At 33.8% G+C, this 14,438-nt stretch overlaps 2 protein-coding genes across 2 annotated transcripts in view; one reads left to right on the plus strand and one right to left on the minus strand.

Annotated features, from left to right (window-relative positions):
• LOC114943399 (proton channel OtopLc) overlaps window positions 1–6,169 on the minus strand; it is a 28,356-nt gene extending 22,187 nt beyond the window's left edge. Inside the window, exon 1 of the mRNA XM_029319003.2 lies at window positions 4,744–6,169. Within this exon, the coding sequence (XP_029174836.2) occupies window positions 4,744–5,722 (979 nt within the window). The 5' untranslated portion in view covers window positions 5,723–6,169. The remainder of the gene's footprint in view (window positions 1–4,743) is intronic.
• Window positions 6,170–10,108: 3,939 nt separating this feature from the next.
• Window positions 10,109–12,929, plus strand: LOC114943400 (uncharacterized). Its single transcript, XM_029319005.2, has 2 exons — window positions 10,109–10,492; window positions 10,924–12,929. Exons 1-2 carry the CDS (start codon window positions 10,422–10,424, stop codon window positions 11,348–11,350), a joined length of 498 nt encoding a protein of 165 aa, XP_029174838.1. The 5' UTR covers window positions 10,109–10,421; the 3' UTR covers window positions 11,351–12,929.
• The last annotated feature ends 1,509 nt before the right edge of the window (window positions 12,930–14,438 follow it).

The following is a 14,438-nucleotide window of genomic DNA, read 5'->3' on the forward strand; positions in this document are numbered from 1 at the left end:
ATAAATCTGAACTTTTCCTTTACTCCCAGCTAAAACATTTAATCGATTTATCATATAGATATATGCAAATTATATATTTGGAAAAAATAAAACTAAAAAGTCAGGGAAAAAAATGAATTTCTGGTCTTGGAAAATCTGAAAAAGTCAGGGAATTGTTTTCATTGAGTCTGCTGGACACCCTGTATTTTTTCTTATCTCGACACGCTAGGATACGCACTTCTAATGAAGGAATAGTAAATGTACACTTATATGCTTCTTCGATGTACTGTTAATTAATGAATGAGAAGTTAAATGCTTAGTAAGTGTACGTCTAATCAGTTATCCCTAACGTTTGCGAACCAAGTTATAATTAAACTCACATTTCCATCAGTCTCGCGGAGAATAATTTACACTCATTTAATTTTATGAAAAAAGAAGTTTCACATTTGCTTTATATAAACTATCAAATTTAACTCTCTCTTTCTCTTTTCTCCCTTTTCTTTTATTAAAATTTCAAATCTCGGACTTAAAGGTATGAATGAAATACTCGATATATATCATTACGCGAGATCCAACTTATATATTCATACTTTCATATTTTGTGTGCCGGGGCTTGTCGAAAGTATTCCTCGTTAACCTAGGTCTCGTTTTGAAACAATTAATCCATTTTCCAGATTCTTACGTAAGCAAGTACCATATATATATTATTGAAAAATTATCTCATCCCTTCACTCGCTTTCGCGCTTTTCTTCAAAGCAATAAAGTGTGCGTTTTTTTCTTTCTTCGACGGAGGAGAAAACGATTCGCGGCTCCGAGTGGAGTGGCCTCAAAAGTTATGTGCAAGAATAATAGAGGTCTTTTCTCCCGCTCGCGATTTTTACGCCTCTCGGAGTCTCTAGACTCTGACGTAGAAGAAGAATTGCGGGGATTTTTGCGGCAAAGACAGATCGACGGTGAGCTTCGAAATCGTTATATCACTATTCTAATTCCTGGATGGAATAACTTACTGGTCTATAGCAGCTAACTAACTTATGCATGCTTTCTAATTTCCTCTATATGTAAAATCTCAACATCCGCTCGAACGCGCAACGCCTCGGCTTCGCGCACCAGAAGAACGCTCTTCTCGGTCAGTCAACCAGGAAACGAATCGTCGAGGAGGCGCGAACACGAAGAAGAGTAAGAGTTCGCGAGATATCGAGTCGCCGATGATGATGATGACATGTAACGATCGTAAAATACCCGAAGCCGAGTAGAGTAGAGACGTTGTAAAAGGTGTGTAAAAATGGTGAAAGTCGCTCGCACAATTCATGTGATATATATATACCGAGCCGTGCCGAAGAGTGCACCATATCGGACGAAGATATAATGAAAGGTCTCTCGAAAGAAAGCAAGAACGAACTGGACTTGACTAGAAAGCTGCGTTTGTGCGCTCTGCCCCGTTTTAACTTCTGAACAATCAAATAACGTATATATATATATATATATATATATATATATATAATATATATAGTATATATGGAGAACGCCAAGTACCGTTAATGCCCATGATTTTTTTACAGCTGAAGATTGAATTATAAGATTGAATATACTGCTGCTCGTTAGGCAAAAGAAGAAGAATTATCTACTGATATATGTATGCATTTTTTTTATTATTAATATTAAGGGGTTAGGCCACTGTAGAGCGCCCAAAAAAGGCCTATTTTTGATAATTTTTTACTATAAAACAAAAACAGTGATAGAAAATCCTTTTTAAGTACTTAATCTTACATACTTCGAAATATATAAAAAAAATTTTTTTGCATTTTTTTTTTACAAAATGGCGGTGACAGAGCTCTGCAACGATGACCACTCGTTTCGGACAGTGCCTTACGGGCGACCTACTAGCTGCTCCAATTTTTGCTGTAGAACAAAAAACCAAATTTTTTTTAATTCTTTATATCATTAGCTAGCGAACTACGTACGGAAATTAAAAAATAATTGTTTTTGTAAAAATGACACAAGTTTGAAGAAAAAGTTTCATTTTTTGACGAAAAATTTTGCACAAAATTGTTTGTAAAAAAAAAAGTTTACAACGGAACGTAAAATCCGTACGTAGTTCGCTGACAAATGTATCTTAGAAGCTACAGTTTAAATTTGAAGTAAATCGGTCAAGATTTGTGGGAGTTATGAGGTCGCCCAGTTTGAAAAAAGTGATTTCGAGAAAAACGCGTTTAAAGTTTTATGTAACTTCCAAAAATGACACTTAGGAATTTGTTTCCGTTATAAAACCTTTTTTTTCTTATTTCTAAGATCTTAAAGCATCATTTAAGCAAAAAAAAAAAAAAACGATTTTTTGAAATTTCTACAGTGGCCTAACCCCTTAATAGAATATGATATTGATAATAGAAGAAAGAATATTAATTTATAATACATTATTTTTTACACATATTGAACATAATATTCTCTATAATATTTCACAGACACAAACTCAATCTATGTTTCATCGAGATATCTAATCAAAGCTCAATGATATTTTGATATATTTTTAAACTGGCCCGTTAATTTAATGTCCATGTTGATTTTTTTTTAAATCCTTCCATGGATATAAACTTTATCTATGTTTCATCGAGAAGTCTAAGCAAAGCTCAATGATATTTCGATATATTTTTAAACTGGGGGAATGTGCTATCTTTAGTTTATCCTATCTTAGGTGTCACATATATCAGTTTTTCTCAGAGAATTTTCTCTTAGAATTTAAAATTATTTTAATCGTAGGACAATGTGGTATTGAAAGAATTTTATAAGAGTTTCTCTAATTAATATTTACCACAATAAAAAATATTATCATTTATCACAATAAGATATATGTTTGATTAAATTTACTATGTACATATTAATACTTTTTATTCTGATAAATAATATTTAATCATAGAAACTCTTATAAAATTCTTCCAATACCAAATACAAATTGTCCCACGATTAGCATGATTTTCAGGATAAATTCTAAGAGAAAATTATCTCCGTGTAAATATTCTGTAGAATCCAATTTTAGATTCGAGCAAGACAATTCACGGTTGTTTATGCAAAACGATATTGGTCGAGACTGTAGACAAACAAGTGCATAGGGATGCAGAATACAAACGAATATTGACCTATCGATGATCGATTCATAAATACTTTGCACGTATCAGGAACGCATATGCGTATGCATACCCGGTGTACCATCTACCGCTATTTGGGTCCTTTCTGCCAGACAATACCGTAAGATGTGCGTGTCGTCTCTCGCATACCGAATACAAGACGACACACTTTGACAAATTATGCGCCGGTGCTACTTATAATATATCCCTCTCTCGCGTCCGATTACAATTCACAAGTAGATCAACCGGCGATAGAGACATCGCGCGCAAACGAGAAGAGTGGCTGTGTCAAATTGCGGAAATTGTCATGGCACTCTGCCAGTTAAACTTCAGCTAAGTTACATTTCTGATAATGTTTCCTTCGTTGAGAACAAGCCGTCTTCTCATAAATGTTGTTTCAATATTAATTAAGTTTTTTTACTAATTTTCAGGGTTGGGTAAGTTAAGAGTAACTTAGTTTAAAAAAAACTAATGATTTTTTCAAACTAAGTTAAGTAACTTAGTTTAAGTTACTTAAGTTACTTAGTTTAAGTTACTTAAGTAACTTAATTTAAGTTACTTAGTTTAAGTTACTTGAGTAACTTAATTTAAGTTACTTAGTTTAAGTTACTTAAGTTACTTAACTTAGTTTAAAAATTATTAGTTTTTTTTTAAACTAAGTTACTCCTAACTAAGTTACTTAACTTAGTTTTAAAAAATCATTAATATTTTTTTAAACTAAGTTACTCTTAACTTAGTTTTAAAAAATCATTAATATTTTTTTAAACTAAGTTACTCTTAACTTAGTTTTAAAAAAGCATTAACTTACCCAACCTTGAAAATTAGTAAAAAAACACTTAAAAAATATTAAAACAACATTTATGAGAATACTAGAGTTAATTTAATTTTAGCTTAACTTTAATTGAGTTAATTTTTTGTTCAGGAAACTTTTAATTTAACTAAATTAATTTTATAAACAACTATCTTAGGATTTACATCGATTTATATTCATGAATGTAATTTGAGATATAATTATATTCAAAAATTAATTAAGATTTTATATAATAAGAAAAAAGGAAAAGTAATACACTTTTTTATATGTCAGCACCTTTCACATTTTTAAAAGGTAATACGCGCTCCTACATAATTTCTTTTCTAATATTCTTGAAATATTAGAATTATGTTACCATATATAATATATACACGATGTTTTCATAAATATATTCATGAACATATTTATATAATGATTATAAATATATTTCTCTCAATTCTCATAATTTGTCCAGAATAGTCCGCAAGATTTTTTCAGGAGACACATTAAAATTTTTTATTTTTTGTTCTTAATTTTTTAAATGTAATTTTTTTTATTTTATTATTTTATTTTCTTTTTATATATTATACATTATTTATTTATTATTATTATATATTATATTTTATATTATATAAGAATAATAATTTTATATGATATATGAATGAATATTAAATATGAAAATAAATTCCAGGATATTTATAATTCTTTTACTGATTTTAAGAGGGCAAATGCCATGTCCAGAATTTATTTAAAGAATAAAATTATTTTATCATAATCACGGGACAATTACCGATTGCTAAGCAGCTTATTCATTCATCAAAAATATTGATCTCACGATCGTCGTAATTTTCTCACCCCGTTTCTGCTTCACCGGCATCATTGTATCCGGTACATCCACGGCGCGTTCCTCTTTTCCGGACAGAATCTTCTCGACACATCCCGATTTCTCCATCATCGTCAGCGATCCTCGCTCGTTTCCCCAATCATCACCCTCCCTCTTCCCGTCCTTCATCTCCACGAAGTCTTCCAGACTCGGCAGATCCCGGATATCCGGCACTAAAGTCTCCTCGTCGTTCTCCCTGATCCTCCACTTCGCTCTCTGTCGATACTCGTTTCGATTCTCCTCCTCCTGATTCTCCTCCACTTTTTCGCTCGTAGAATCCAGCACCTCTTCGACAAGCTCCTCCTCCTGCAGCACATATTCCCTAGTTTCGTTCCCATAAATCCTGTAGGGCCCCACGAGGCCCACCACTCCTCGGGGCAGCGCCACCGGGTTGTTCTCCAGGTGGGACCAGCGATTCTCGAGCTCGGATCGGTTGGAGAACATCTTCGGTGGATCTGGCAGAGACTGTCCGGGCGTGTCACGGAGCCACTTTCTCACCTCGACTCGCTTGGACGCGTCTTCCAGGTCCAGCTGTCGCCTCTCGGTGTCCCCGATCCGACTCGGGTCAACTTCGTCGACGGGTCGAATAGTTCCCTCGGACGACGAGGTTTCAGGTAACCGGACTTTCTTCGGCTTTTTTACCACGCTGTAGAGAGTGTTTTCGTCCTCGACCTCCTCGAGGATTGGCGGCGACTTGTTTCCCGACTTATTGGATTTTTCTTTCCAACCCGGAGACTCGTTTCTGATCGCGCTGATCACCACAATCCTGCCGTGGACGTTCGTGGGAAAATTATTCCCGCTGTCGTCGCTGTCCAGGATGCTGTAGATCGGTTCACGCGTCGCCGTCTGGATCCATCTGGGTCGTTTATTGCGCTGTTTCGAGCTACCGATTTGGGAAGATGCCTTTCCGCCGACTGTCGCCTGGGAAATGTCAGTCAGCTCGGCCACCATTTCTGATGAGTTCTTCGAGTGTCCAACCCAGGGGGATCCGGATGTCACGCGCTGACCGATGATTGACGAGTCGAGAATGGAATATTGTATTAAAATCGGTAATTTGAGTCGCGTAAATAGGACCGAGTCGAACAATGAATTTTTGATCGATCGACTTGACGAATTTTGAGATGATGGTGCTTTGAAAAGGTTTCGGATTTTTCGGGGAGAATATTTGATTGAGTTTTATGTTGTGAAGAGGAAGAGAGACTAGAAAATTAATTACATCTTCTAAAAAAAATCGCCCTAATTTAAAAAATAATTAATTCTAAGAGTCACTTTCTTCATTTCGATATTTTGATTCTTGCTGCTCCACTTTGAGCATTTCGAGAATCATTGCTCACTTTCCAGATTTGCCACGTTGATTGGAAAATATAGAATTCATTAATTACTCACACACAGTGTCTGCTGTTATCTAAATAAAATTATATAGATGATCTTCTAGATAAAACTTTAAATATGTATTATCTATATCTGTATCTTAGATGAAAAAAAAGTATTATCTTTACTAAATTATGTAGAATAATTCTCAGATAGTTTTGGTTTAGAATCTAGAAAATTATCTAGATAAATCGCCATATAATTTTATTTTTTCTCTAGATACATTTAAAACAAAATCATCTTTATCTTATCCAAAACGAATTTACATATTTTTATCTCATCATTATCTAGCTTTTAAAATCATCTAAGCACAAAACACTGCTCACACACGTCTCTTGAAGAACCGTCTCTTTATTTTGCGCACTTATTCGCAATCGCGTGATTAAATTCGCCAATTTGCGAGGATTACTTTTTCTAGTTTGTCGTTTCTAGTTTAAAGCTTGCTCATTTTTTATTTATTTTTAATTATGTTTAAAACGTTTCGTTATTTTCGTTGCTTGTTCGCACCGTTCGAGTGCACCGTCTCGCACGTAAAAGGCAAATGGCACTCGGTCACTTTAGTTTTAGCGAAGAACAATACCGTATCGTCGCAGTGGTGGCCGGAGGTCGTTGAGATGGATGTAGCTCTCTCGTTCGTGACCAGGTTCGGGAAAAGGAGGATTTCACATTTCTTCGGAACGACCTCATCGATTTTCTATATTTTACGGATTTCGACGGATATCGCGACGTTACGCACAATTAGAGAGATTTATTTATTTTTTTTTTAAGGTTTCCAGATCTATAATCATTTCGCATTTTTTAACGAATGAGAAAATTTTGCTAATTTTATTGTAAGAAAGAAAATGCAATATATTTTTAAACAATGTTATTTTTTAATCTTAAGATAATCAGCTATTCGATTATCGCACATCGCGAATTTATAATCTGTTGCAAAATTTCTCTGATTTATAACTCTCAGAAGATATACAATTAACATATACGTATATCGTATTCATCATGTTGTAATTTATTTCCGACGATTATTTTGCGATATATGGATAAGTTTTTTTTACACTCAGAATGATATTGCATGTTTCCCGATTATTATCTTTTTCAATTTCTTAACATTTTATACAAAATCAGATGGAATAATTCAGATTGGCAATCAAAGGATTCGTACATTCACAATTTTCATTATGTATGCTCTCGAAAAAAAAATTAAAATATCTATAGTGTATTATCGAAAAATACACGTCACAATATTTCGACTTAATGACTAAAAAATTTTTGTTCTCTTCTCACTGTAATTTTATTCTAATTTATATTAATTATTAGTTCTCGTAATTATTAGGCATAAGAAATCTTTTTCTAAAAATTTAATACATTAGCATAATATGAAATTTAGATTTCTAATTAAATTATATCAGAGAGTGTAAAAAAAGTTTAAGATTATACTTTTGTATACTATATTTTATTCAATTCTTTTAAAGAGAATCAAAACGATATGATCTCTATTGATAAACCGAGTGCAAAACACCGGCAAAGATTTAAGATCGGCATCATTGCCAGCTGTTGGATACTCTTTCCTAATCGTTTCTGTTCTTCGGGCTTTATTCGCGCGCAGATAGTAATTGGTACACAAAAGATAATCGATCAGCTGTCAGTCGTTTATCGCGATAAATTGCCGATAATATGTGACCGTTAAACTTGGACCGGTCTAGCTACATCCCTAGAATGTAATTTATTCCGACATACATAAATGCATCGGCGACACAGCACGTTGACATTTTTCCACTTGGAGAAAATAAAGACAATTTTCACACTGAGAGAATTTTCTCTTAGAATTTATCCTGAAAATTACATGGTTAGATATTTTATTAATTATTTAATATTTACCACAATAAAAAATATTAATATGTACATAGGAAAATTAATCGAACATATTTGATATTTTATTATGATAGATATGTATTAATATTTTTATTGTGGTAAATATTAATCAAAGAAATTCTTATAAAATTCTTCCAACTGTTCCACGATTACTATGATTTTTAGGGTGAATATCTGGTTCTGCTATTGGAAGAATTTTATAAGATTCTCTGATTAATATTTACCGCTAATAAAAATTATTAATATTTATCACAATAAGATATAAAATATGTTCGATTAATTTTATATTATGTACATACACGGAGAGAATTTTCTTTTAGACTTTATCCTGAAAATTACACACGTTCATCGTGGGACAATATAATATTTCAAAGAATTTTATAAGACTTTCTCTGCTTGATATTTACCGCAAGAAAAAATATTAATATATATACATAATAAAATTAATCGAACATATTTGATATTTTATTGTGGTAAATATTAATCAGAGAAACTCTTATAAAATTCTTTCAACTGTCCCACGATTACCATGATTTTCAGGGTAAATTTTAATTCTGGTATTGGGAGAATTTTATAAAAGTCTCTGATTAATATTTACGACAATAAAAAATATTAATATCTACCACAATAAGATATAAAATATGTTCGATTAATTTTACTGTGCATGGCAATCGTGGGACAATATGATATTAAAAGAATTTTTAAGAGTTTATCTAATTAATATTTACCACAAGAAAAATATTAACATGTAGTACATAATAAAATTAATCGAGCCTATTTGATATTTTATTGTGGTATATAGATATTAATATTTTCATTATAATAAATATTAATCAGAGGAACTCTTGTAAATTTCTTTCAATACCATATTGTCCCACTATTAGCATAATTTTCAGGGTAAATTCTAAAAGAAAATTTTCTCTGTACTTTAATAACTTGGGGTCGAAGCGCGTTCACCAGCTGATGGTGATTATAGCCCCTGGCACAATGTCAGGCAACAGGCAATAGGAATAAGGAATAGAAAATAGAAAATAGAATCGGCCAAAAATAATATCTATCTTATTTTCCGATTGGTTGATATTTTCTATTTCTGATGCCTATTGTGCGATATCGCGGTTCATCGTGAAATAGCCGCACTTCCGTGCGGCGATCGTGCAAGATCCGCTACGAGGGATCAAATGCACGATCCTATCGAAAGAAACCCAAAGTACATACATTAAGGCGTTAAATGTGCACGCGCGCATGGAAAATTACAAGTGCCGTGTCGCGTGAAGAACGGCGATTTGAGCATTATGATTAACTTAATAACCGAGCGCTGTTTATGGAGTTATTATATGAAGTTTCCGCTTTTATGCTCAGATCTGTCCTCCTGGATAGGAATATTCTCTTCTGCGTTGGAATATATTGTCTTATGACTTCCCTAATTGGCTTTCAATTATGAAACGTCATGGCTTCTCGAATAAATTGAAAAAATAACTCCAAAATCAGCTGTAGATTTAAAGCATTGCTCTTTATTAATTGAGAACTTAAAGCTTGAAAGGGGAAGAAAATTTCTTTTAAAGGTGGCATAAAATTCAAACTTCTTCTTTTTCCGAACAATTTATATATAGCCCTTTGCGCAATGTCAGGCAACAGGCAATAGGAATAAGAAATAGAAAATATTCACTAATAGAAGCAGAGAATAATATCTATCTTCTTTTCCGATTGGTTGATATTTTCTATTTCTTATTCCTGATGAACCGTACATCAGGAATAAGAAATAGAAAATATTCACTAATAGAAGCAGAGAATAATATCTATCTTCTTTTTCGATTGATTGATATTTTTTATTTCTTATGCCTATTGTGCGAGGGGCCACATTACGGTTCATCGTGAAATAGCCGTGAAATAACCGTGAAATAGCTTAAATACATTAGCTAACATGATATGAAATTTGGATCTCAAATTAAATAAAGCGTAGATTTATGTCATAACGATATAATCAATTATAAACATGATCTTCGCTTAAAAAAATAGAACTGCGTCAAGATCAAAGCTCGCATAAATAGAGTGCGTATAGCAAGTACAAGTGATATGTGTGAATTGGCAAAGATTTCTTATATAATGAGGCAAATGTAAGGAAGATGATGAATATATTCGTGCTCGCAAACGACGCGTAAAAGAGGAGGAGGAGGAATCGTCACAACAGCAACCCACGTCAGGGTCTGCTACGGTGCTCTCTTCGTTAATTTTAGTACACGTTCCACTACCGTCTAGCTCACAAAGAGGATAGTTCGCGCGCAAGATAATGATATTGGGCCAAGAACACCGAATAATGTCATAACATTGAAGAGGAGACAGCCCGTATAGCCAAGATAATATCTGCCGACAGCTGATACTTCAAGATCTCGTCCCGTACATCAGCAGTTCCATGATGACGCGCATCTACCTTCTCGTACCTCTAATCTTCTGTTACCTTTCGAATTCTGCATTAAGTGAGCCGTGAGTATAATATTTGTATGAAGAAGAAAAGAGCTTTCTAGTAAATATTGGAGTTAATTTGTAACAGTGAAGAGATCAATTTAAATTTTGCTGAAAAAGAATGTAAAACACTTTATTTTAATATCAGAAGAGAGTCGTAAAAGAGGGGGTTTCAACATCTCTCATCTCTTTCGAACGAAACCATCACACTCTCCTCAATCTGATCAGAACTCCCTCCTTTACGAAACAAACATCTTGACCCATTCCGCGGCCGGCGATTTCACGATTAACGCCGGAGAAATCTAGATGATGCAAAATTCTGTCCGATATCTTCTTGCTTCTCGAAGAGAGGAAGTCTCTTGCCTCATAACGGGTTTTTTGCGAAACGCGGCCGCGCAATCGTTCTATCAGATCCTCTCTGAAGATCTCTGAAGACTCTTCTCTCTTTGTAGAACGAGGTGGCTGATGCAGGGTGATTTATTGATCGACAAGGAGGCCGAGTCCAGATCTATCAAAGTATTCACCCAGAAATGGTATATTTCGGGTGGCGCCAACAGAGAGGTGTCCTACACGTCACTTCCGGACAGACCCATCAACTGTGTGATCGCCGCTTCCATTCATATGAACGGTCACGTGAGCATAGTGGAGGGTGGCCTTGGGAGCAACAAGATCCGGGTGGAATATAAAGCGGAGAACGACAAGCGGGACGTCTTCTTCGTTCTCGTCCAGACCACAGAGATGGAATCGGTAAACGTCGAGGGCGACGTCGCGTGGTATGCGAGATCGGGCATCGCCTACGAACCCATGAAAAATTGGACCCTCACGGAGATCCAGGACGCTTTGCGCAACGTCTCTTCCGAGTTTCCTCCTCCTTCGTAACGGCACAATTTTTTTAGTTCTTCGTAATAAGAATAATAGTTGGAAAAGTGCGTTGGATGTTATGTATGTCGTACCGTGAAAACGTTATTTTAATTTCGGAGGATTCCTCCGTGAGTCAGATGATTTGATTTATTGAGCGCACGCGTTATAAAACGGAGAGAATTTAGCCTGAAAATTATCGGTAATCGTGGGACAATATTAGAAAAATTTTATATAAGAGTTTCTCTGATTAATATTTACCACAGTAAAAAAATATTAATATGTACATAGTAAAATTAATCAAACATATTTTGTATATTAAGAAAAAATTCTCTCTGTGCAAAAGAATGCTGAATTTATTTATTAATGTAAAAAAATTTTTTTTTTAATTAGCTCATTGTTAAACTGAAAAAAAAGAAACGCCATAATAATTTCTCATCGCAATTAATTTTTCCATTCTGTCAAAAATATTCTGAAGCAACGTATAATATTTCAAAAGTTTACTTTACATAAAAAATCAATATGTCATTCAAATGTTTTTATTTTTTTAGATCGATACCACTTTTAGTTTAGCTTTGAGAAAGGAAAACTTCGCAAAGCATCAACGGTTCAAATCTTCCCGTGTAATTATCGCCAGCGAGATGCTCATTTGTAATGGATAGCATATCATCTTGTCTCCTCATATTTCTAGCAGAACAACCATGTAATTGCGCCCGTCTTTCTAATATAATTACGCAAGGTAAGATGCTCATTAGACATAAAATAAGACATCCAGCAGCACGATTTAATCCTTTTAAGATAAACATATATGCTGAGAAATCGCTCTTTTAAAGATATCCTGCATTCAACAATATGCAAAAAGAAATGGATGTTCTTTCGTTTCATTTTTATAACAAATAAAATATGATTTATATGTTAATAATTTTTACGTCTCGTTTTATCCGTGTATAAACGAACTTCTCCATCATATGTTTGCAGAATAAATAAGAGATGATTTTATTTTATCGTATAATATCAGCAACGTAATCTCTTGTCAGTATGTAAGCGTAGGAAAGTCTGTCATTGATGAATTAAAACGCTTTTGATGCGTGGTAGCGAATAATTGACGTAAATGGATCATCCATTTCTTCGATCTTTCCGACAGCCGTAGATTTTCACATTCCACCTGTTATGACAGCGATACTTGATGAAATGCGAATACATACATATGTCTAACCGGCTTTAATTGTGGAAAGTAGATCACAACTTCGTAACTAATAACAACCAGTGAGTGTTAAATTTTGCCGGGCAGAGATTGAATGATTAATCGTGCCATATAACGAACTTACAGTTTCTCGGAATATTGCCTCATTTAATTATTTGCCACGCTATGACGCGACCGTTAATTATTTATATATACATATATGAAAGCACACGATGAAAAAAAGCAGTATCATCTAGAAATTTGGTACTTTGATCGTCTTGAAGTCTAACTGACAGAACATGTGGTCAATGTAAAATATGAAATTGCGATCACATTTTTAATAAATTTACGGAGATTTAATTAATTTACGGTAAAATAATCTTACTGATTCTTAATAAACGAAGTGATAAATAATAATATGGTATATGCATTTATGATAGTAATAAATTATATGATTTTGATATTTTTATATTACTCTATTATGTATCAAGATCATATAATTTAATTTTTTTCTAAGCTTCTAGCTTCTGATGACTTATAAAATATATTCTCTTTAAATTCATAAATGAGATCCAGTTCTTTTTCTCCCTCTAAAAATAAATAATTAAAATTAAAAATTTCTCTATTAATTTGTGCGAAGACAGATTTGTGGATTAATTAAACTTTATTCGTATCGAATTGTGCGTATTCAAGTTTCAATTTGCATCTTTCTTCCCGACAATTCATGCGGATCTTCGTCAATCGAACGTGGGTGTCCTGAAGCGGAAATTTCTAAAGCCGAGGGATTTGTTTCGTCGGATCCACTTAAGCGATCCATTCGATCACGCACGAGCGATCATGGACTGTTTCGAAAACAAGAGTTAGAAACAAGAGCTGTGGGCAGACTCCGTATAACGGACAACAACACGATGCGTGTCTGATCCTTTTCACTTCCGTGGAAAAGAAAAGGGAAAGCGGCCGTTGTGTTTTAGAACAAGAAAATATATATCACAGAATTTTAATGCGATACTTTTGAAAAGTGAAAAAAATATATTAGCAGCTATTCCCTCATATATTCCTTCAAGACAGTTAAAAGCCTTGAATTTAAATTTACAGACTAATGTTCTATGAATTTTTATTTTTAGGGTCAAAGAAAGTTTTATCTTTATTTTAATATGTATTTTATTAATAGATACGTGTATATATAATATATATTAATACACGGAGAGAATTTACACTCAGAATTTACTTTGAAAATTATGGTAACTGTGAGCCAATAAAAAATCATTCTCTGATTAATATTTACCATTTACATAGTAAAATTAATCGAACATATTTATATCTTATTATGGTAGATATTTTAATCAGAGGAACTTTTATCAAATTTTTTCAATACCATATTGTCCCACGATTACTATGATTTTCAGGGTAAATTTTAAGAGAAAATTCTCTCTGTATATATTTTCAATAAAATGTATAATATTTAATATTATCTGTATCATTTTTAACAGATGACATTTCATAGACAGATGTAATTTAATTGCTTAATAATCGCGTAATATATTTTTTTAAACATATCAATTAAATGTTTCCCAATATGTTACACAGGTGCTTTCTAACGGATTAATTGTGAGAGATCATTATGGAAAAGTGAATGAGATCTTACCCGATGACTTGCCGGGATTGGATTCCTCGATCGGCTGCAGAGTTCGCGACATCGTCTCTCAAGAATGACGTTTCGCTGTTCAACTTGAAACGGATGCCGCGTTGTGGTGTCCGCGAACCGTGATCGAGACGCTCGTAAAATCGTCGCCGATGTCCATCAATCCGACGAGTTCCGTGTCAAGACCGATGGACTCGCCTTGGCTGCCTGTCGCATTTTCCACGAGCGTACATTAGCCGGCACTGTTAATTGATTATAATCGGGAAGATAAACGAGAGTCGTGT

This window comes from Nylanderia fulva, unplaced genomic scaffold (assembly GCF_048542155.1).
Source record: "Nylanderia fulva isolate GAGA-0341 unplaced genomic scaffold, ASM4854215v1 Scaffold37, whole genome shotgun sequence".
NCBI lineage: Eukaryota > Metazoa > Arthropoda > Insecta > Hymenoptera > Formicidae > Nylanderia > Nylanderia fulva.